Source organism: Onychostoma macrolepis, chromosome 07 (genome assembly GCF_012432095.1).
Source record: "Onychostoma macrolepis isolate SWU-2019 chromosome 07, ASM1243209v1, whole genome shotgun sequence".
In the NCBI taxonomy this organism is placed as follows: domain Eukaryota; kingdom Metazoa; phylum Chordata; class Actinopteri; order Cypriniformes; family Cyprinidae; genus Onychostoma; species Onychostoma macrolepis.
The window spans coordinates 4,604,450-4,626,223 of record NC_081161.1 but is presented as its reverse complement, the minus strand read 5'-3'; the positions used below and the strand labels follow the sequence as shown (position 1 = coordinate 4,626,223).

The following is a 21,774-nucleotide window of genomic DNA, read 5'->3' as shown; positions in this document are numbered from 1 at the left end:
AGCTTTTATGATTCTACCATACAGGGCAGTCAAATGACTTGAGGCCCGTTCACACCAAGAACGATAATTATAAAGATAAATATATTAACGTCAACACCAGCGGACGATACTATAACAATATTGTTTCTCTGAGCCTTTATCATTATAGTTGTGGTGTGAACGATTTTCACAACTATCTTTATCGTCCTCGGTGTGACTTTAGATTTGCATAACACCCAAATGTTTACACAGAGAAAGGTGGCGTAACTTTTATTCTTGCTGTAGCATTGTCGACGCCGCCGCCACGTCATGTAGACGCTGTGTGTTTCCAAATATGGTAAGGGGCGTAACATATCCGTCACACGCTTGAGGTATTCGGCCAATCACAATGCACTGGATAGCTGGCCAATCAGAGCACACCACACTTTCCAGAACGATGAGCTGTGTAAAAATTTCTAGAAGTCAGAAAGGTGGGATAGCGAGAAGCAACAATGTGCGGTATGTGGAAGATGTTTTCTGAACCTTAAACCACGTAAACACATCGAATTACACCAAATACACAAAATAATGTTATTTTTAGCATAGTCATATGACCCCTTTAAGTATTTCTTCAACTAGTCTTTAGAAATCAGACCTAAAAGGAGGAAACTGCTGGAATCCTAAATTGGGTGAATGATTAAAAAATTAATGCGGTTAAACATGCAATTAACCTCATAAATGAACACATTAACATGGCTGCCCTCATCTCAACCCTAACAAAGATGACCACTCTTGTACTACTTTGTTAATTTAAGCAATTTACAGAAATAATGGCTGAGCAGAACTTACATTTGGTATATCTCTAACTAAACTAATAACAAACATACTATGCTATTTTATTTTGATAAGTCCTAACTCCTAAGCTGTGAATGCATTTCTGCAATTTAGGGCCTCCTTGCATGTTAACTATTTGTATAACAGAGTCAACAAAAAGAATGAACCTGAGCATGACTGATATCAAGGTCATTTATTATTGAAGTAAAAGCTCCTTTACAGAATAAACAGGGACTTTTCTACTCAATAACATAGCAGGAAGTTCTCAATGTCGATAAGGAATGTCAACATCCACATGAATGCTCATGCAAAAAAAGTTGATGGTGTTTATCCCTGTTAAGCATTTGCTCCCAACCAATCCTTAGTGCCTAGAGTGACCAATTAAACAATATGCTTTCCCCATGTGCCAAAACACGCGGCAGAGGCGGGAGCAAAGAGTTATAAAAAAATAATTATATCTTGATGACAAATCAAAACAGAAAACGAAACACAGACAGAAACCTAATGTCGACATGTGACGATGTACAACTTCAGAAGCATTGCACAGCGCATAATTCAAACTGTACAGTCCTTACACCGTTGCGCAGGTTTAGTATTGAGAATACTCCTTGGTTTGAAGTTTAGCAATGATGCGCTCCAGTTGCCTCTTAGCCTCGCATTGAGGGAAGTTGCCCATTTCGTAGTACTGAGGGGCGACTTTCACCAGCCTGAAGGATGAGAAGATACGCAGAATGTTTGCTTGGTTTTTTCTTTCTTTGTTGCAGAAGCATTTGCCAACAACGCACAAACAAATTCAATGCATTTGCATGTTTCAGCTTACCATTCGGGCTTGATATCAGTGCAGGTGCGGATGTAGTTCTTGGTGGTCAGCACAAACTCGTTATAGAGAACCCACTCGGGCTTGTGGTCCAGTACAGTGGAAGGGTGCAACTGGACCACCTGGTTGTCCTTCACTGTGAGATAGTGGCCGGTGCGCTCCAGGTGAGCAACCTGATAACACCAGAGACGCAAATTAACGAATAAATCAACCACAAGCTAACCAAACGTGCACGCGGCCGTTCCTTCAGATGCCGTAAGGATGTCGAGATTAACCTGGGCAATCAGTCTCAATAAACGGCCGACTCAAACAGAGATGCTGGCAATAGAGCGCCTGGTAATTCATACTATAAGGCAAATTTGTCTCACTGGTAAAGGTTAATGTTGACAAATATTTCAATATTAATGGAGTAATTCAACTAGTCAGGTCACTTGTTTCAGGAACCCCCTCCCAGAGAGCGACTCGATAAAAACGTCATTTATTTTCGCTACGCCGGACTAAATTTGCCTTGAATTCTTGTGCGCGTTTAAACGCTCACACTTTGATAGAAAGCCATGCATTATATTTGCAAGCTTCAGTGATCCTGTATTCCCAACAGACACAGTAACTTTTAATTCAGACAAGAGGAGAATAAAGGGAGAAATGAAATTTTGCTTTAAAACTAGCTGTATTTTAGTTAAGGATTAAGAAAAATTCAGTGGATTAAGAATTAACTAAAGTGATATGATCACTCAAGGCTGTTTTATTACAATATATTCACGGTCAAAGGGTGTTACTGTCTTGACAACCCTTCAGCTGAGACTGTATTACCAATACAAAATTGCTGATTCTAGTACAAAAAAAAAAAGAAAAGAAATTGGTGAAGGATTTTCTTTGAAACCATCTTCACTCAGAAATGGCTAAAAATAGTGTTTAAACTATGGAATTAAAAAAAAAAAAAAAAAAAGGCAATCACTAACTTTTCCTCTTTGCAATTTTGAGTATATACACTATATTGCCAAAAGTATTGGGTCACCCCCTTCTAATGAACAGGTTTGACTACTTTAGTAATTTCCATGAGTACAAATCTTAATGTTTAAGCATATAATGATATTCTAGGGAATTGTGTGCTTCTAATTTTAAAGCAACAGTTTGGACAGGACCCTTTTCTATTCTAACATGACAATGCCTCTGTGTATAAGGCAAGGTTAAAAAAGAAATGATTGATTGAGTCAGTGTGGAAGAACTTGACTGGTCTGCAGAAAGCCAGCTAATCCAAGCTGAACACCTCTGCTGTGACTTTAAATGCAGATCTTGAGCCAAAAACTCTTTACCAAACACCAATGACTTGTACATATGGGTACAGTCATTTTAGACACTTCCAAAACTGTTGCAACAGAGATGGAAATACAATTTTTAAATACATGAATTGTGTTTCCATCTTTGTTGCCACAGTTTTGGAAGTGCCTTTTTCTGTTCTAAAGAAGGGGGTGTCCTGATATGTTTGTCCATATAGTGTATGTACAAGTCATTGGTGTTTGGTAAAGAGTTTTTGGCTCAAGATCTGCATTTAAAGTCACACCAGAGGTGTTCAGCTTGGATTAGGACTTGTCTTTCTGCAGACCAGTCAAGTTCTTCCACACTGACTAAATCAATCATTTCTTTTTGAACCTTGCCTTATACACAGAGGCATTGTCATGTTAGAATAGAAAAGGGTCCTGTTCAAACTGTTGCTTTAAAATTAGAAGCACACAATTCCCTAGAATATCATTATATGCTTAAACATTAAGATTTGTACTCATGGAAATTACTAAAGTAGTCAAACCTGTTCATTAGAAGGGGGTGACCCAATACTTTTGGCAATATAGTGCATCTCACAAATCAGACTTTTTTTCTTGTAATCCCCTAAGAAAAAGCCACAAAAGCAAGATATAGTCAGAATAGTTAGAGAAGGAAGTCACAAGTACATGTTTTATATTATTTTTTCTCAGAACCAAGTTCTCTCAAAATTCTGACTTTTTTTTCTCTAAAAACTACAAGAAACAAAAAGTCCAAATTGTGAGATAAAAGATTGCAATTACCTTTATTTTTATCCTGTGGCAAAAATGGGCATCCATAAGTAACAAACTGAAATGTTGTAGTAGAATTTTCTTAAAACAAAGACTATTGGAGTGTATTTTTATATTTACACCTTTGACATTTTTTATAGTGTATTTAAGTAAATATTTTCATGAAAATGTTATGTGAATTCAAGTGGGGTGCATCATATATTGACCATTTTAACACAGCTGGAACACTACACTGACCAATCAGCATCCAGAACTAGGCAAACTCTTGGTATAACCACAGTCAGTGCATATTTATCAAGATCAGTTCAAGCGACCCACAAGGCCACATCCATTTTCTGCTGATATGCTAACACAATGTTTTAAGCCTCTGGGTTGAGGACATTTCCACAGGATAAACAGAGGATTATCACAATGGACATTACAATTTACCATAAAGCACATCTCTGTGCGCAACAACATTGAGGGAGATCTACAATTGCACACATTACAGATGTTCAAAGCACTCTGAATCAAAACCTTGGCAGGACTTAAGAAGCTTACTGGGTTGTTTTTTTGTTCAATAATTGATATTTTTGGCAAACGCACCTGCATGAAGAAGCCTGTGACGAGAGCGCGGCGGATGTTGATGTAATAGTCTCGGCTGGTGAACTCTGTGCTGCGTCGCGGCAGGTTGAAGCGGTCCATGATACGTGAGAGCTGCTGCCGCATTATCAGCCGACATCAGCGAGCGGTAGTTAACGAAGTTATCATAGCACCACTGCACCGCCTCGTGGTCTTGAAACAGAAGGGTTAAACATTAAAACCAGCTTAAGAGCAACATCCAAGCAGATCTGAACTCTGGCCAGCACTGCAAAATCTACAAATTTACAAAACACTAAATATGCAGCTTAATAAAAATTAATTGATTTAAAATGCTGCTTCAAAGTGAAGTGTGTAATTTGTGCAGAAAAAAAACAAAACAAAACACTGTTTCTAAACCGGTCTCCCAAACACTTCTCCACTTATCTGCTACTGGAAGACCAAACATATTGCCACTCCAATCTCAAGTCGAGTCTATGTTGTTAGGATGTTCAAACTAAAAGAACAGTGTTTCACAAGCACCTCAAAACCAAAGTGTTTATTATTTTGAAGGAATCAACCTTCAAATGGCGTGCTTGTAGTTGTCCATCAACATTAGCTAGACAATATTAAAAAAAAATTACACTTCACTTTTTAAATTCACAGAAATGTATCCATACAGTGCAACAATGACAGAACAATGCATAAGTAATATACTATATTGAAGTTACTTTACTGTAGTAAGTTAGTTACTGGAACTAAGAATGCAAGAAATATTGTGATACCGATACCATACCGGCAATTGGCCCATGCTGTTATTTAGCTGGAAGAAATGTATTCCTCGGAGAATCAGCATAGTAAAGCAATTAAATACCTAATTTTCACCAAAAGTTGGTAAAAACTGTACATATAACAGTAGATGACATTCTCAAATTTATTACAAAGACAGTACAGGTCAGGAAAAAATGAAAACAAAAACATTCACATTAACTCTCTTTATTTCTACATGTCTAGTGATGTTCTGGAATTTTCAAAGTACATAAAGTTTAGACCATTTTTCTAATAATGGCAAAAATGTAAAGCTAGCTATGGCTCCATATCAAACTATGGAGCCTATAAAGCTATTTATGAAAGTTATAGTTAGTAGTTTAAGATTAATTACTAGATTATGTTTAAAATCTGCTTTGATATGAATATTACAGTATTCAATTGGTCATAATGAAATTTCGTAATTTTCATGACTGTATCCTAAATGGTTGGAATATATTTTCCAAATACATTTGTGTGCTGAATTGTGTTAACATTCACTTAAAGGGTGAAAAAACAAAAAACAATGAATGTCAATGCTTTTTTGTCCCTCAAGGTTAACTGTAAACTCTAATTCAATTTTGTAATTTAACTCTAATTTAAAGGGTTTATATCCAAGATTACAGATAATACCTATAACTAATCATTAAAACCTATTGGTTAGAACTCTGAACTCTACTGTCAATGTTTTCAAATCTAATCAACAGGCCAGAGACCCCATATCTATTAACTTATCTAAAGGACTAATAATACAGACTTTTTTCTATAGCATGTTGATGCATGATATAACAGATTAACATATTTCTTTTGAATGGTGCTATAGGAAAAAAAGTCTGTATTATTAAAAATTGTGATGCGCAAATTTTTTTGCAGCGACAAATCAAAATACTTTAACAAGAAACTTGTCAGCCTCAAATAAACATCAACATCCTCTCCTGACTGTTAGCATGCTTCATATGAGCACTGACTACTAGATAAAACCAGTGAGGTGCGAGAAACCCCATGGGAGTTTGGGAGAAAATATGGAAGCTGACGTGACGAATGAACTGCAACGCAAGTCGCTGTGCCTTTCAGAACAGTTTTAATAGCACGCTGCCTCACAGGCACCGATTTTGATGAAACAAATTACGATTTTTGGCCACCTACAAAAACAACCTGAAATTAGTTGTAATAGATTTAGGCAATTAGGCTAATTAAAAACGGGTGGAGGGAATCATCTCACATGAGCACAAGATGATAGTGTGTGTGTGTGTGTGTCATGTATACATACTCTGTTTGAAGGCGTGGTAGACGTTGAGCAAGGTCAGGTGGTCCCCGTCGATGTGGGCGAACCTCATTTTGGACTCGTCGGCTGCCTTCTTAGCTTCGGTGGGCCGCACAAAGCACTGTGGGACTAAACAAGGTTGGTATGGGCCCCAACATAGCCGCCCATAGGGATGAGTCAAGCGTTCACCCAGACAGGACACAAGGCCTAGTTCTGAGGCTAGAGCACGGCACAGGGTACGCTACACCAAATGGTAGGACGGGGTGGGGGGAGAGACGCTTCTCTCGGCTTTTGATATGCCTTTCTGGAAAAGAGGAACTGCGCCTGCGCAAATTAATTTACACTTGGGGTCTGATATTCTCCTGGGCGTCACTCGATTGACGTTACGTGTGTTCATTTACAATACATGCCCTCAAAATATTTAGGCCTGAATTTAGGATTTATGCATCTGAATTGCACACTTTTAGTGTTGAAGGAAATTGGGAAATCATAATCCACTTGCTTGGTCATGGTGCAAGGAATGCTGTTTTCGGGTCCAATGCTCCTTTTATTTCAAAAGTACTGTCTCAACAGCTGTTTATGAGCACCAATTATTCAAATGACACATTTAAACCAAATTTGCACAAGATAGCGATGTACCATTTCTACAAAAATAAGCAAGATTTTTAAACTTGAAAATAATGCATGAACAATGTGCATCAGTGCATTTCGCTTTTTTGTGACTGTATTCTATTTATGAAGGTGCTGTATTTTTATTATGCCATGTCAGCAGCAAGGCAATCTTCATGGTGAAAACAGAATATCAAAAGTCATAATTAAGACGATATGAGACATTTAAGGTTAACACTAGACCAAAAAATAAAATGCTTTCAAGAGATACTTTTTAAATGCATCAGTTAAACACATCTGAATAAAATCGTTATGAAGGTTCTGTAAATCTAAACTTTATAGTCTAATTGTACAATATTGTCGTATTTTGCAAATATGTTACATAGCACTGTATATATACACAAATTGATCATTTCATTTCAACAAGTTTGTCAATACAGATGCTACATCCATTGCATCTAAAAGGTTCTCACTGACACGCTTTGCAGCGACTTTCATTTTAGTTTAACTCAAATACAATCTTTTTCCGATGTGACGAACACGCCATTTTAACTATGGAATTAAATTACTGTGATGCATATTTGCCAATCATACATAAAATGGGAATTTAAATACAATTGAATTTATTCAAATTGCTAAGAATCTCCTGCAAACTACATTAATTCAATTTTAATACAAACACAATTTGACTAGCTGCTGAACAAGCAATATTCAATTAGCTGAAATGTAGGAGACTGAAACAAATTGGATGTATTGATAATAAATACATAAATCTGGTTACTGTGACAAATTTACATCACATTAAGTTTATAGATAGAAATTCTACATGCAATTCAAAAAAATAAATCTTAAATTTAGACCTAAATATTTTTTCAGTGTAATTAGGAATAAGTGAGGTTCAAATGTTTATGAGTTTAGGTTATACTGGACCCGATCTGAAGCCTAGCATTGTTTGAAGGTTTACTCAGGTCAGATCAGACTGATGGACAAAGCCTGAACCTCTTAAGCGCTAGTAAGCGATCATCATATCCTATGTCCTTCTCTCCCCCACCCCTCTGCATCAGACATTTAATAGCTTCAAGCGCCATTCTGATTTGGCAGTCTTACAGTGTGACACATTAAGAGACTGGACTGTTTGTGAGCACTTCCTTTGAGAGTCGTTCTAGATAATGGCTTCAGCCAAGCAGCTAAACGCATAAGCAGACTGTTTGTTTATGCAACCATTATGTTTATGCAACTTGGTTAGCAACTTGAAATTGTGCATAAGTAGACAATAAAACAGAAGATTAACATTTTTTGCTCTGCTAATTGATAATGAGTGAGCTACAAAGAATTAATATTTCATAGTCCATTAGACTACTCTAAGGGTCATGTGTATGTGAGCATATACTACCTGATAGCATTGCGGTGATGGACAGGATCTCATTGGAGCAGTTGAAGTCGCAGCTGGCGATGACCATCTTGGCCAGCTGGGGGTCGAGAGGGAACTCAGCCATCATGGAGCCCAGCTCCGTCAGGTCACCGTCGTCATTCAGCGCCGCCAGATAGTTCAACAGCTCCAGGGCTCGCATCAGGGTCTCAGGAGCTGGCAGAAAAAAAAACAAAAAAAACAATTATAATACATGAAATTGAAATGTGAAACTAAATAGGAAAATACTACGGGAGCTTTTTTTGTAAAATTATTCAGAGTGAGGGCGTGTAATATTGGGGGGGGGGGGGGGGTTGCATGTGCAGATTCATTCAGTAAAAACACTGCTTTACCAATTTTTTTTGGCTTTCTAACTGTATTGCAATAAGTTTCATAACAGCGAAAGCGTGGACATTCGAGGCGTTTTGTTCGATTTTTGCAAAGCGACAAATTCAATGTCAGCTCACACACAGTTAAAACAACAATTAACATTGTAGACGACACATCACACACTAAGTGGTTTTTAGTTAGGTTTTTCAAATCTAACCCCAAGCATGAGGAAAAAGTAATTGTGATACTTGTCTTAGATACTTTATTTATAAAAATGCACATAATGAAAGCCATTTCTTGCTGTGAAAACATTGTGGCTGTGGTCTCCTGAAGACAAAGGGGGCTAATTTTTCATCTGACATGCAAGCAGTTCCAAACAGCAGTGCCACTAATTCAATTATAGGGAGGAACCTCTACTTAATGCATCAACACTAGTCACACACCAACAAATTCAATTACTGACCTTTGGCTCTAGAGAGTTTGGCTCTAATGACCAGTTGCATGTTAACTAAAAATTAGCATTGCCTAAGGTTTGGAGGAGTTTGCTGAATAGGATGAAAGACTGTGGCGGTCTTTATCAATGAGTCAGGAAAACTTCATTTAAAAGAAGTGCAGCGGTCAGTCTGTCATTATGAACTAGTATTGATCTGGTTTATCAGACATACTTTTTCTGTTTGTTTTGAAAGGATGTCGCATTACTCGTGCTAAAGCAAGTAATACGTTTGAGGCAAAAATTAAGTATAGGTGCTATGCAGTGAACCCAGCTGGAAAAAGTAATTTACACATGTGGACAACACCGAAATAAACTATAGCAGGGAACGTGTCGATGTGTTAACTGAAGGCAAAATCAATGAGAGAGAAAGCTAAAGGTGTTTTAAAGTGAAGAAAGTATAAGCAAGCATTTGGCAAATGTCACCAAGCAAATGGCTTCCATTGGCTTCATCCAAGCAATACAAATCTCTGCTGTTTTTTCATTTGCATGTCTGATTCAGTGCATCCAAGTTATTTCCATCTTTTGCTATAGTGTGCCAGTAGGAAATATCAGTTTACATTTCCAAATAATTAATTTTGCCATTAAGCATCTCGGAGATGTTGCCACAGTTCTTCTGGATTGAGTCTCAGTTTGTCTGTCACTCCAGACAGACTGATGATGATCAGATCAGATCTCTATGTGAAGCATTGGCTGCTGTCAGACAAAAATCTTACTGGATTATTACAATCAATGGCAAAATGAATGTTTGGAAATGATATTTCCTACTGAAACACTACAGCAAAAGATAGAAATAACAGGCTTAAAACCGTTTTTAAGCTGGTGAAAATACTAGTGTTGGCCACCACTGTGTGTGTGTGTGTGTGTGTGTGTGTGGGGGGGGGGGGGCATGGACGTACAACCCTTTTAAGAGATTTCAGAACAAATGCATATGCAATACCATCTCCCTTTTATATTACCCAGCTATAAATTTACGTAGATAGAAGGGTTGTAACGTTACACGTATTCATACCGAACCGCTTCGGTACAGGTCTTTCGGTTCGGTACGCATGTGTACGGTATTTTATTTTTATTAATTTTTTCGGGAAATTCTAATAATAGATGGCGTTTTGACCTGCTTTGATGCGGGATGACAGATCGCTGTATAAACGCCTTGGGAGAGCCGCTTCTGGGACGGTTCAGAAACGTGCTCGTATAAACCCAACACAAGCATTGACTCGAGCGGCCCGTGTCTGAGCGCGAGTGAACGCCATCATTCCTTCCTCTGTACTACTAGTTTTAACACGAATAAACATGACTGAACATCTCAATCAGGGCTTCAACCGCAGAAAGACATCAACAAAACAGCGTGGAAATAAAATGTCACGTAGCATTTCATTTACCTCAGCAAGTCATCAGTGTCCACAGCTCGTTAGTTCACTAGGAGCATTTCGCGAAATATTACACCATATAGGCTACTCGTTATATTTTACCAAACCTGTTAGTCTTAATTATTTAATGTATGGTTAAATTAATCTGTTATGAAACATGCTATGACAGCCAGTGTGTAATTTAATATTTTAACAAATAGCCTAGAAGTTGTATTATTTATAAGTTAAGTTAAAACCGCATTATGTGCAATTTATATGTTTGCATACAATTTTTTATTTTTTTAAGTTGAGTGTTGATCATCTATTTAAAAATAAATAGTAATTAAATTTAAGTTTGGGTTAAGTTGTTAGGCCTAATTGTAACCTTATAATATAAAAGGGATCCCTATAGTTAAGCATAAACTGAGGTAGATTATCACTCAGAAAATTTAAACTATAACTGAATGTCCTTAAAGAAAGAGCAACTTGTTCAGTAAACCACAATTTAAAAAAATAAATAAAATAAAATGAAAAAAAAGTGTAGTTTTCCCCCCTGCTGTACCGAAATCATACCGAACCGTGATGTTAAAACCGAGGTATGTACCGAACAGTCATATTTGTGTACTGTTACACCACTAGTAGATAGTCAAATGCAATGCTTTGTTAAGGGGCGGTCATACTGCACTTTTCATTCCATTGACACGCATGCGAATGCATCAGACCAGAAACGCAAGCCCGTGCAAAAAGTTTTGCATTTCGCTGCATTGCAAAGTTCAAGCTTGGTGAACTCTGAATTCACATCACATGAAAGCGTTTGACCAACAGCCGATCGATACGTCACAGCATGACCTCGAAACTGAATTAAAAGAACAAATTTAAAACTGCAGAACTGCAGGAAAGTGGAGTAGATTGTATACGTTTACATTTTAGATGTGTTATAATTTGTTGTGTGTTGAATTTAAGTTTTTAAAAAGATGCTGCAGAGCATGACATCATATCACGACCATTGCAAACAATTTCACATGCTCAAAGTCTAGTGTGACCACGGCTTTAGGAAGCAGAAAGCCTCAACATTTTTAAGGCAATTTTAGAGATCTTTTAAGTTCATGAACCTTTCAGAAAAGACGATGAGCCAATCACATGAAAAAGTTCCAGTCGTTACTATTCAGCGATTACAAGTCTGGCCATCATGCACTTTTAATGAATGTCCACATCAGTCTTCATACTGCATAAAAGCAATTACACGATCAAAGCAAAGCCAGACTCTGAAATATCAGTCGGTTTAGGAAAGGCCGTGTCCGGTTGCTTTTTTACCCAAGCTGCACCAGATACTCCGAAATGACCCGGACAAACTATGCATAACACTAAAAGAGCTAAATAGATTTTGACATTTCGGAAGAAAATGTGAGCACCAAGCATTTTTATAAAAATGTACTTAAACACTCAGAATATCTTGCCATTTTTACAGAAATATGTGTGTGTGTGCGCGTTTTTGTGACAAGTGAGGACATAAATTTGTATAATGACAAGGGTATGACAGGTATTACGAGGAGAAGGTGACTTTTCAGGACATTACCCCATGTCCTCACTTTTCAAAACGCTTATAAATCACACAGAATGGAGTGTATTGAAAATCTGAAACAGCACAAAGTTTCCTGTAAGGGGTAGGTTTAGGCGTAGGGTTGGTGTAGGGCAATAGCACATACAGTTTGTACAGTATAAAAACCATTACGCCTATGGGACGTCCCCACTTTTCACAAAAAAGACATGTTGCTTAGATAGGTGCATTCAATCATTTAAAAGTTAATGACCAAACATATCTTCATAAACTTCTTTACTGAACCAGTCTCTCATATCCACCATGTTTGTGGTTTGACACGTTTTATTTGCATTTGTAGTTCTAATCGAATCCACATCTTTTTATCCACACAGCTTTTTAGAACGTTTCTATGGTGTTCTCAACATTTAGAATGTTGTTATTCATTCTAATTCTACACCACTTGTTTTCTGAGTGATTAAGTAAATTGCTGAAACAACCCCTGCAAATCATGTAATTTTATGGCTCAAAACTGTATGTTACCATAGACATTGTCCAACCCCGCTCATTCTGTGTTCATTTTACTTGTGCAGCTCTTAAAATGGGTCATAAATTGCCTTGTATATTTTTAAAAATTCAGCAGATACCCTGTAAATAGTGAAATAAAATTCCTTCCTTCATATTTGTTGATATTTGTGTATTGAAAATATTTTTGATTGACATTTAAACTCCTATCGGATTTTCTAAATTTAAAAATAAAATAGTAATTTTTTAATTCAGGCTAGTTAAATTAATTTTCGGGCAACCAAAATTTGAAGAGTACCTGCCCGAAGGGCTAATAGGGTTTTGAAATTTTGCGAGCCCTGTGAACATTTTAAATGAACAGCTTTTTCTTGTTGTATTGTCTTAATTTAGCAAAATCTTCTGCTGGATTCTACTGCAGATATAGATATTCATGAAATTATTTGCAAAACTCATACCTGGTGGGTCCATGAAGTCAAAGTGCACTAGGTCATCGATACCAAGCTTCTTGAGCTGTAGCACCACAGAGCCCAAATTCGACCTGAGAATCTCAGGGTATGTGTTGTCCTGACAGGAAAAGGGAGGATACACAGAAAGACAAAGAAAAAGAAAAATTTACATGGAAATTTGCCGTGTTCTATGTACAAAAAGGGGGCTAGAAGTGACCATAAGTACTAAAGACTTGAAGGAACCAGGGTCATCTGCTGATCGACCAAAACTCGTTCCAACCAATTTCACTGGCGTATAATAAAATCAGAACAAGTGTGCTTCCCAGATGCCTGCAGCAGTTATGAATGGTTTCACAAACCTGCATCTCAGTCTTGTAGGCCTTCTCGGTGTAGAGCCGGAAGCACTTTCCTGGGCGAGTACGTCCAGCACGACCGGCTCTCTGCTGGGCCGAAGCCTTACTAATAGCCGTTACGAGCAGAGACTCGACTCGAATGCGAGGGTTATACACCTGTGCGACGAAAAGGAAAGAGCTGTGTGAATAATAAATGCACACCATTGCACCACAGCAATATGCCAAAGCGAAGCCATCCTTCATCTCTGACTGGACTACATGTATGACAGCAGCAGCTGGGCTAGGGAAATGTCAGCAGAATAAATAACTAGCTTTTCCATCTCGAGTCGCTGTCAGAGCCCCGCCACTGGGTTTATCTGGGGATTTCAGAGGCAAGAGAAACAGATGATGGGGCGAGATTAGACAAGTGAGACAGAGGAGAGAAGACTAACCTTTTGCTTGGCAAAGCCAGGATCAATTACAAACACCACGCCATCGATGGTCAGGGACGTCTCAGCGATGTTTGTAGAAACCACAACCTACGAGAGCAGAAACAATACGATCAAGAGATCAAACTGACCAGACACACACACAAAAAAAAAAGCACCTTAAAAACAAATAAAACAGCCCATCCTCAATTCTCTAAAACACAAAGTATACTTCGCTTTTGTGTGTGTACGCTAGCATATGTATAAAGTCAAACGTGTACTCTTTCAAAGTATACTGCATTTGCAAGCGGTTAATCTTTGTCCAGTGTCTGTGCTGTTTTTCCAGAAGTTATGAAAGAAACAAAACCATCTTTGTAATCTTTTGAACCAAAGTTGCGGCTAACATAACCTTACACAAACGCTTGTCAGTCTGGGTGTTTGTTTCTGTTTTCGGTATTCTGTTGTTGCTCTCTTAGTTTCGTTTCTACTATAAAATACAAAACAAAACCAGCCTGGGCCAGTAACTGATTACATGTAATACGGATTAAATAATCAGATACCCAAAAATCAAGTAGTCGCAATTAAAGTATGTTACATTTTATAATACTCAATCAGATTACGGTTACTTTTCATGGATTACATACTCACACAATGGCAGTAAATCATTCATAGGGATGGGTGATATCTTATCGTTTGAAATATACCCACGATAAGAATTAGTCTTCCTGTGATAATAACGATAAATTCTAGTTGTTGACATTTCTGTGCGCGACAGTGCGGAGTGACATGACTGAAGGCGGACGTGAAATTGAGGAGTTTATCGCTAAATGAGGAGCTCCTCCTACAATCTGGAATTGGTTTGGTTAGGGCTGTACAGTGCACCATACAAAGTACGTGCAGTTACAGTACACACATACTATTCTGGTACGAAATTTGTATCTCGCGCATTGTATGTTGATCCTCACATATGAGTAAAGACCGAAGTATACTTTGGGCTTTAGATATTTCTGCATTCTAGACATGGCTCAGGTCCATTTATTTTTCTGCCACACTTTAAAAGATGCAAGCTGCACAATTTTAGACCTCATTCATGCCAGTTGCACAAGTGGTGGAGGACAAGTAATGTTGAATATTTAGCCTAATGGGTTTATTCAAATCTCTAACCACTCTCTACACCAGCAGGGTGGCTTTTTTTAGCACATTTCATTGGTGATTAGACAGTTCTGCACTGCTCTGGGCAAACCAAAAATCAAATTAAAAGGAAAAAGTTCCGTGGTAACTGGAGAGGGGTGAAAAAAAAGGCAAAAAAATCAGTGGGAATTAAATCCTTAAAGACACTTCAGTGAGCTGTCGCAAGCTGGAAGACTAATACAACCCAACAGGGGAGTAAGGCAACAGTTGCTGCAATCAAGTCAAATCGGGAGTGTGCTGGCTGAGCCGGACTGCTTTCCGCCGAGCAGCCCGTCCAGACACATTACTACTGCTCTTTTTGGCGGCAAGATTCATGTCTGTGCACAGCATGCAGCCATCTTCCCCTCCCTAGAGAAGCCCACCTCTAAGAAACTCTATTATTCATGCCACGTCTCGCTCCTTCACTCTCTCTCTGTCCCTTTACAGTACAGGTGGCCTTCATCATGTGTGCTAGTGACATATTAAATCATCTTTGAGCTAGAGACCGTGGACAGTCTTTGATGCACTGAGATGACAGTGTCTGAGAAGCTTCGGAAGAGCTTTATAATACTGCATAGGTAAAGGTTGCTTACTGGCCCAAGTCAAAAGAGCCAAATGCTGGTCATGAATCACAGGACGAGAAACGTCAATCCGAGTCAAGTCAGAGGTAGGACAGAGTCTCTCGATAATTTAAAGGTTTGCTTTGTGTAGTGTCCCAGAAAAAATGAGCTGCCAACGGAGCCGTAGCTGGATGTCATCGATGGACAGAGAACGGTGGAGGTGTCAGGCTCACATTCACTGATAACAATGGTTTTGAATGTTTTTCGCATGCTATAAAGTTAATGTAGCGAAAGCAGCTACATATCTTTTCTTAACTGTGACTTCTCTTAAATGTAGGGTGAGGACTTGGTTCTATGCATTGGTTGGACGGAGGCAGATCTGAATGTGAGCCTGCAGTCAATTGTAATAAAGGGATGGGGTTTAAACGGACTAAATGACTGGAAAAGTCTGGTATGTGTCAACAAAAAGATTGAGTTATGCTTTTTTGAACAAAAACTGTAAAAGCAAAACAAATGCATGGATAAAATCAATTCAAAAAGATCAATAACATGCATTTAGAAAATGGATAGAATAAACTTCCATTTCGTGCCAACGTAAGGTATAATATACTACATAAACTTCCTATATTAATTCTTAAGATTTCAAAGCATCCTAATTGAAATTACAATGGTAACAAAATAAATAGGATTCTAAGTTAGGATGTTTATATAATACAAGCACTGGTCCCCAAATATGCTTCCCTTGAATCAAATATAGAGAATTTTTCGAATATCTTACAGTAATACACAATTTGTGCTTTAATTCATGCCTACAGCAGAAATAAGCTCCAAAGTTTAATTAAATAGGTTAGGTTTGTTTAAATACCCTAAGTGCTTTGGCAAGCTCTACTAAAAAGTTTTTGCAATGTAAATTTTGAGTTTCATAAAACTTCCTGGCCCCTATTACTAACAGAAAACAAACAAACCTCATATTTCATGTAATTCAGCCTCCTCAAATGCCTTTGAGGCATTTAAAGCCTACTTTTATTAGTGGATTTCTCTTCAGCCACAAATGTTTGGCTTGGTTTGGTAATGCAGCAGAGGGTCTATTCATGGAGCCTTTGACCTGATGTAATTCAGCTGCTGAAAAGAATCATCTGCCTATATATTCATGGAAAGGCTGGGAGAATACACTGAAAAAGGGCCATCTGGAGTCTGGAGACTGAGGGCCACGACCCAATGCCCACAGAGCATGCTCTTAACAGACCACTGAATGACAGTGGGGTCCGGATCGCTTCAGACACACGATAAAAAGAAATGAGGGTTCCTAACCAGTCTGCATCCTTTCAAAAAAGAGACCACCTGGGAAAGACCTTTGAGATGAAATATATTCCAGAGCGGTAGCCATGGAAATTATCGAAAGGTGAGCGCCATTGGAATGAATTGCACAGCAAAAACACTAAATGCATTACCAGTACTTAGTCATACTCATTGAACCGTGAGGTGTTGAGAAATTGCATCTTTTAGGAGGCAATGATCCATGCGCAAGTGGTCTGGAAAAAAATAGGCGGGCTGACCGAACAAGGCTAATACCAGCAACATTTCACTTGAATAAGTGCAATTTCAATTCTCTCCAATGAGTCTCTCATTCAATGTTCCTTTATTGTTAAACTCTAAAGGCAGACACATAAACTAAGTCAAAAGAATGGAACAATTAATATTTTATGGTTTTTGAAAAGTATCTTATGCTGACCAAGGATGCATTTATTAGATTAAAAAAAAAAAAAAAAAAAAAACAGTAATATTGTAAAATCACAATTTAAAGCAATCGTTTTATATTTGAATATAATCTACAATGTAATTGATTGCTGTGATGCAAATGTTTCCATCCAAAGATGCTAATTTAAAAACTGGAATATTGCATAAGACATTTGCAAATAATGCAGTTTCCATCCAACGAGTCAAAGAGAACAAAATCGTCACTTCCTGATAAAATGGCACTAAATATCTCTACGAAAACTAGGAGAAGCCACTGAGTATAATCATTTTCATATATGATAAATTACTTGCGCCTCAGAGCGAGCTGATGAAACAATAAATGCAGTCATTTCTTTCGGAGGTCGGATGCTGCAGTTTGGGAACGCAGTAGTGAAAGACAGTAATTATACAGAAATACTCTGACGACAGACTTTGCTCAGGCATTTCAGAATGACCATAATATATAGATGCTGTGAATGAGATCAATCCACTGCTAGTCAAGTTATCCCATCTCATAGCACAAAGTCACGTGTCTTTTTCGATGCGCGTGGAGGAATTTATTCGATAAATGCGTTTCCATCATAGTTTATGCTATTTTTTTTTTTAATCGGATAAAAAGTCTATCCTACTCAAATGTTTTTTATGTGCATTAAGAATTGATGCACATCTTGGTGTTTCCATCCAGCGTTTTTTGATGAGATATTCCAAAATGCGCATTAAAAAAAATAGGTGGATGGAAACATAGGTAGTGTCACATGATCCTTCAGATCCTTCCCCCAGTGCTTTACCATTAATATTGGTTCTTATCAATGTTGAAAACAGTTTTTACGGCTTAATATTACCGTCGAAGATAACATTTTCATGACACTTCGGTGAACAGGAATTAAAAAAAAAAAAAGTTTTATTTGAAACAAATGTTACTTTTGATCAATTTAGTGCATCCTTGCTGAATAAGCTTTTTTTTTTACCTCAATCTTGAACGGTAGTGCATTACTCTCTCCACAAAATATCACACAGCAAAAACTGTTTCTACATTGATCACATGTTTCTTGAGCAGCAAATCAGCATATTACAATGATGTCTGAAGGATCATGTGACACTGAAGTAATATAATGATGCTGAAAATTCAGCTTTGATCACAGCAATCGATTACACTTCAAAATATATTAAAAACAGAAACAGTTCTTTTAAATAGTAATATTACAGTTTTACTGTATTTTTAAACAAATAACCAGTACTGTACAAGTACTGTTGCAAGCATAGTCACATGCGCTTTGTGAAATTACCTTCAAATACACACGCTATTAAATCAGATGTGCTGCTATTTAGGTAACTAGGTATAATCACACTGACAGTTTAACCTTGTTTTGTGAGATTCTCTTCAAACTGCTTCTCCACCTTGACAGCAGTTGACCAGACAGAGTCGCTCACATTTCATATTCACAAAGATAAGCGAGACCCTGCCTTCAATCATGCTGAATTAAAAGGGACTATGGAAGCTATCGCAGTCGCAAACAGGCCGAGACGGCTCCTGTCGGTCTAATTCTGTATTGAATGAAAAAAGACATTTCGCCAGCAATAGCACAATTTCATTGTACCTCTGGGTTTTAAGTAGCACGAGTGGAAGGAGCTCCAAAGATCATCATTATTACCGGGCTGTATCGACAACCCGTTAAAACCGATGGACTCGTCTTCAAGTTAAAATAAACATGCTTTATGACTTTGCTTAGAGTGGACAGTAACGTATCAAATGTTTTAGACATGGTCTCCATCAGGTTAGATGGGTCTAAATATCCACGAAGATGACTTTCTGCCCAGATACAGTAATTAAGAAGCTAGACTTGCCACCCAATGTTAAGTGCAGGTATGCATTGTTTTAGATGGTTACACACGGCAGCCTCACTTTCCCTTAATTCTTCCATAAACCCTCCATTCCTGCAGTCAGCACAAGGGAGATCTTACCACATCCCAATTAACTCCAGCATCAACAAGAAAGTCGCTACAGAAATTTGCCACAGTCCTCGATTTCCCTACATGTGACTGCTGAGAGTCACGTGAAGTTAAATCCCATCTAATAAATCCATGCATCAGCAGTGCAGAAGGGCTTCTGGATTTGTCCTGAAGGAGGATGTGACTGCACAGGTGCGGATCTCACAATATCCACACACATCCCGTATCTGCCAAAAGGTGGCTTATATTCATTGCGTTTAATATATGCCAGAGGGTGTGAAGAGTTGACATTTTTACAAGGTAATCTGAGCCTATCCTTATGTACTGCTGCCACTGAAAGACAGAAAAACAGAAAAACAAGGTGCCAAAAAATAACTAAATTCAAGGCACTGCACAGTTACCTCATCCTCAAATTACTTTTGCTGTGTTCATATTGCTTTAAAATGAGCTAATGCAACAAATCTTTTTCTGTCACAATTTAATTTCATTGCCTAATCCACTTAAATGTTAATCATATATAGATATCACTTATTAAGATAAACCGGGCAGTAGTTATGTATTTTTCAGCATGCTTTGCACAGGACTGCATTAAGAGTAAATACTGAAATTTAGTGTCATTTTGTGCTTTTCAGTAAAGTGAATGACTTTTAGTGCTTAACGACCTAAACTAATTGCATGGAAGATTCTTAATTTAATAAAGTTCATTAAACAAACTATTTTTTTTCGAGTGCATGGACTAAAAAATATATTGTTATAAAAATATTACCGTTTCATTCGTTTCTATAAAATATCACTGATTGCAACAAAAACAATTGTTGTGAACAGTTTGTTTCCTTTTTTTTTTTTTTTTTTTTAAATCAAATAGAATGTTTCTGAATAAGCAGTTCTCTTTTACCAACATTAGTTTGCATCACATGGGCTGCAGCATATTCACGTCAGCCCCTGTGAAACCATGTCCACTTTCATTTTCTTCTGAACAGCGCAGGCAAACAGCGGCGGATGTTTGAACTTCTGAAGCAGCTTATGCCCGGGCTTACGAGTAATCAAACCTCTGAGAAACCCAGAGCTTCTTTAAACATGGAAGTGGTCAGGGGAGAGATGAAATGACACAATGCTCTAGCGGAGGGGGATGGACGAGGCCGATACTTGATATATGTGAAGCAGGCAGATGCTGATGCTGTTCGGTACATCAAAACACAAACCAGGCATGCAGCTAAGACTTCGTTGCAGCTCCAAATATAGCCATCACGCTGAAGGAACAAGAATGCGGAAATTTGCAGTTCAGTGAACGCTTGCGTTCGTTCATTAGGACATCAGTAATCTTTGCCTGGAAATAATGACAAGCGGAGCCGTTTCTGTAGGGGAGCGATGACTCATTAAATCAACTCCTCATCAGATGTTCGGCTAAATGTTTGCAAACTCACTGCTGCTGATCAGATGTGATATTCTGTCAGATCTTTGGCCAGTCAAGCAGGAGTCCAGGTGCTTTTCACATTGTAATCATCAGGCTTGTTTGAGAGACGAAGAAGTGAAATGCGAGTAGAGAAAACAAGAGCGCGACTGCATCTACACAACCTCCTGCTAAGAGTAAAGGATGACAGACGATGAAAGACTTTACGGTGGATGAGCTCTGATAAAACATCTAGAGTGAGTTTCATTTTTTCAAAGTCAACATGCCAAAAATGCCAAACAACCATATTCAAGTCGGGAAGCAGAACAGGAGGGAGCGAAAGCAAACAGTCCAAAACCGACTTGAGAAAAACATTACTGCTCCAACACTTTTCAAACGATCGAAGGATGAGTAATTTTCCTTTCCAAAATTAGAGAAAAGAATCATATGCTGACAAAAGCAGCATATGCTATGAGTCATTGCTTTACCAAAGCTAAAGATGGAAGGAGAGAAAAAAGAAAACCTAATTTCCACCATTCCTTGTTCCTCATCCTTCCCTCTACTGACAGACTTGAGTCACTCTCTCATCCTCTTCTTTCTTTAAATAGATTGAAGATGCTACTATAGCTGTGCCGATACAATCACATCAATATTTTGATTCTTTGATACCATACTCCACTGACAAAAGTGAAAGTTCAACAAAAAAGGCAAAAAAATAAAAAATAAATAAAATGTTCACTACTTTTACAATCGCTATATGCACTTTTAATGGATTAGAAGTTCAGCTTGAGTGGACTTTCTATGCATGGACAAAAAATGAGAGAATCCTAAAATTTGAGGTTGAAAGTTGAATGACAGTCTTAAGAGCTGTTCACACAGAACGCACCTTTGTGTCTAAAAACACGAGATGCAGCGCTCAAGAATGGTTTTTAAAGTAGTGCAGCACAGAATGCCTCCTTCACCATGTTGCTGTCAAATTAAAAAGTTACCATGCCAACTTGCTACTGTAAACAAAAGCTTGAAACGCTTGCTCCGCCTCTGGGATCTTTTGATTGGCTCAAACTTCTTGAACTGACAGTGATGAGCAGCGCTGCACCTTGACACGGCGTCTTAAAAACGTGGTGCTATGTGCGAGAAGCTGCAAAAAAAATGCGAGTGCAAGGGTCATACATCCGTCTAGGACTGCAACGATCAGCCAACATTATCGACAACGTCGACAATAAAAAA

At 38.0% G+C, this 21,774-nt stretch overlaps 1 protein-coding gene across 1 annotated transcript in view; it reads right to left on the bottom strand.

The window, feature by feature from the left end:
* Positions 1-970: 970 nt before the first annotated feature.
* dhx15 (DEAH (Asp-Glu-Ala-His) box helicase 15) overlaps positions 971-21,774 on the bottom strand; it is a 38,577-nt gene continuing 17,773 nt past the window's right edge. Inside the window, 9 exon segments of the mRNA XM_058781429.1 lie at positions 971-1,499; positions 1,613-1,782; positions 4,243-4,363; positions 4,365-4,431; positions 6,293-6,415; positions 8,289-8,480; positions 12,990-13,098; positions 13,340-13,489; positions 13,765-13,851. Of these exon segments, the coding sequence (XP_058637412.1) occupies positions 1,382-1,499; positions 1,613-1,782; positions 4,243-4,363; positions 4,365-4,431; positions 6,293-6,415; positions 8,289-8,480; positions 12,990-13,098; positions 13,340-13,489; positions 13,765-13,851 (1,137 nt within the window). The 3' untranslated portion in view covers positions 971-1,381.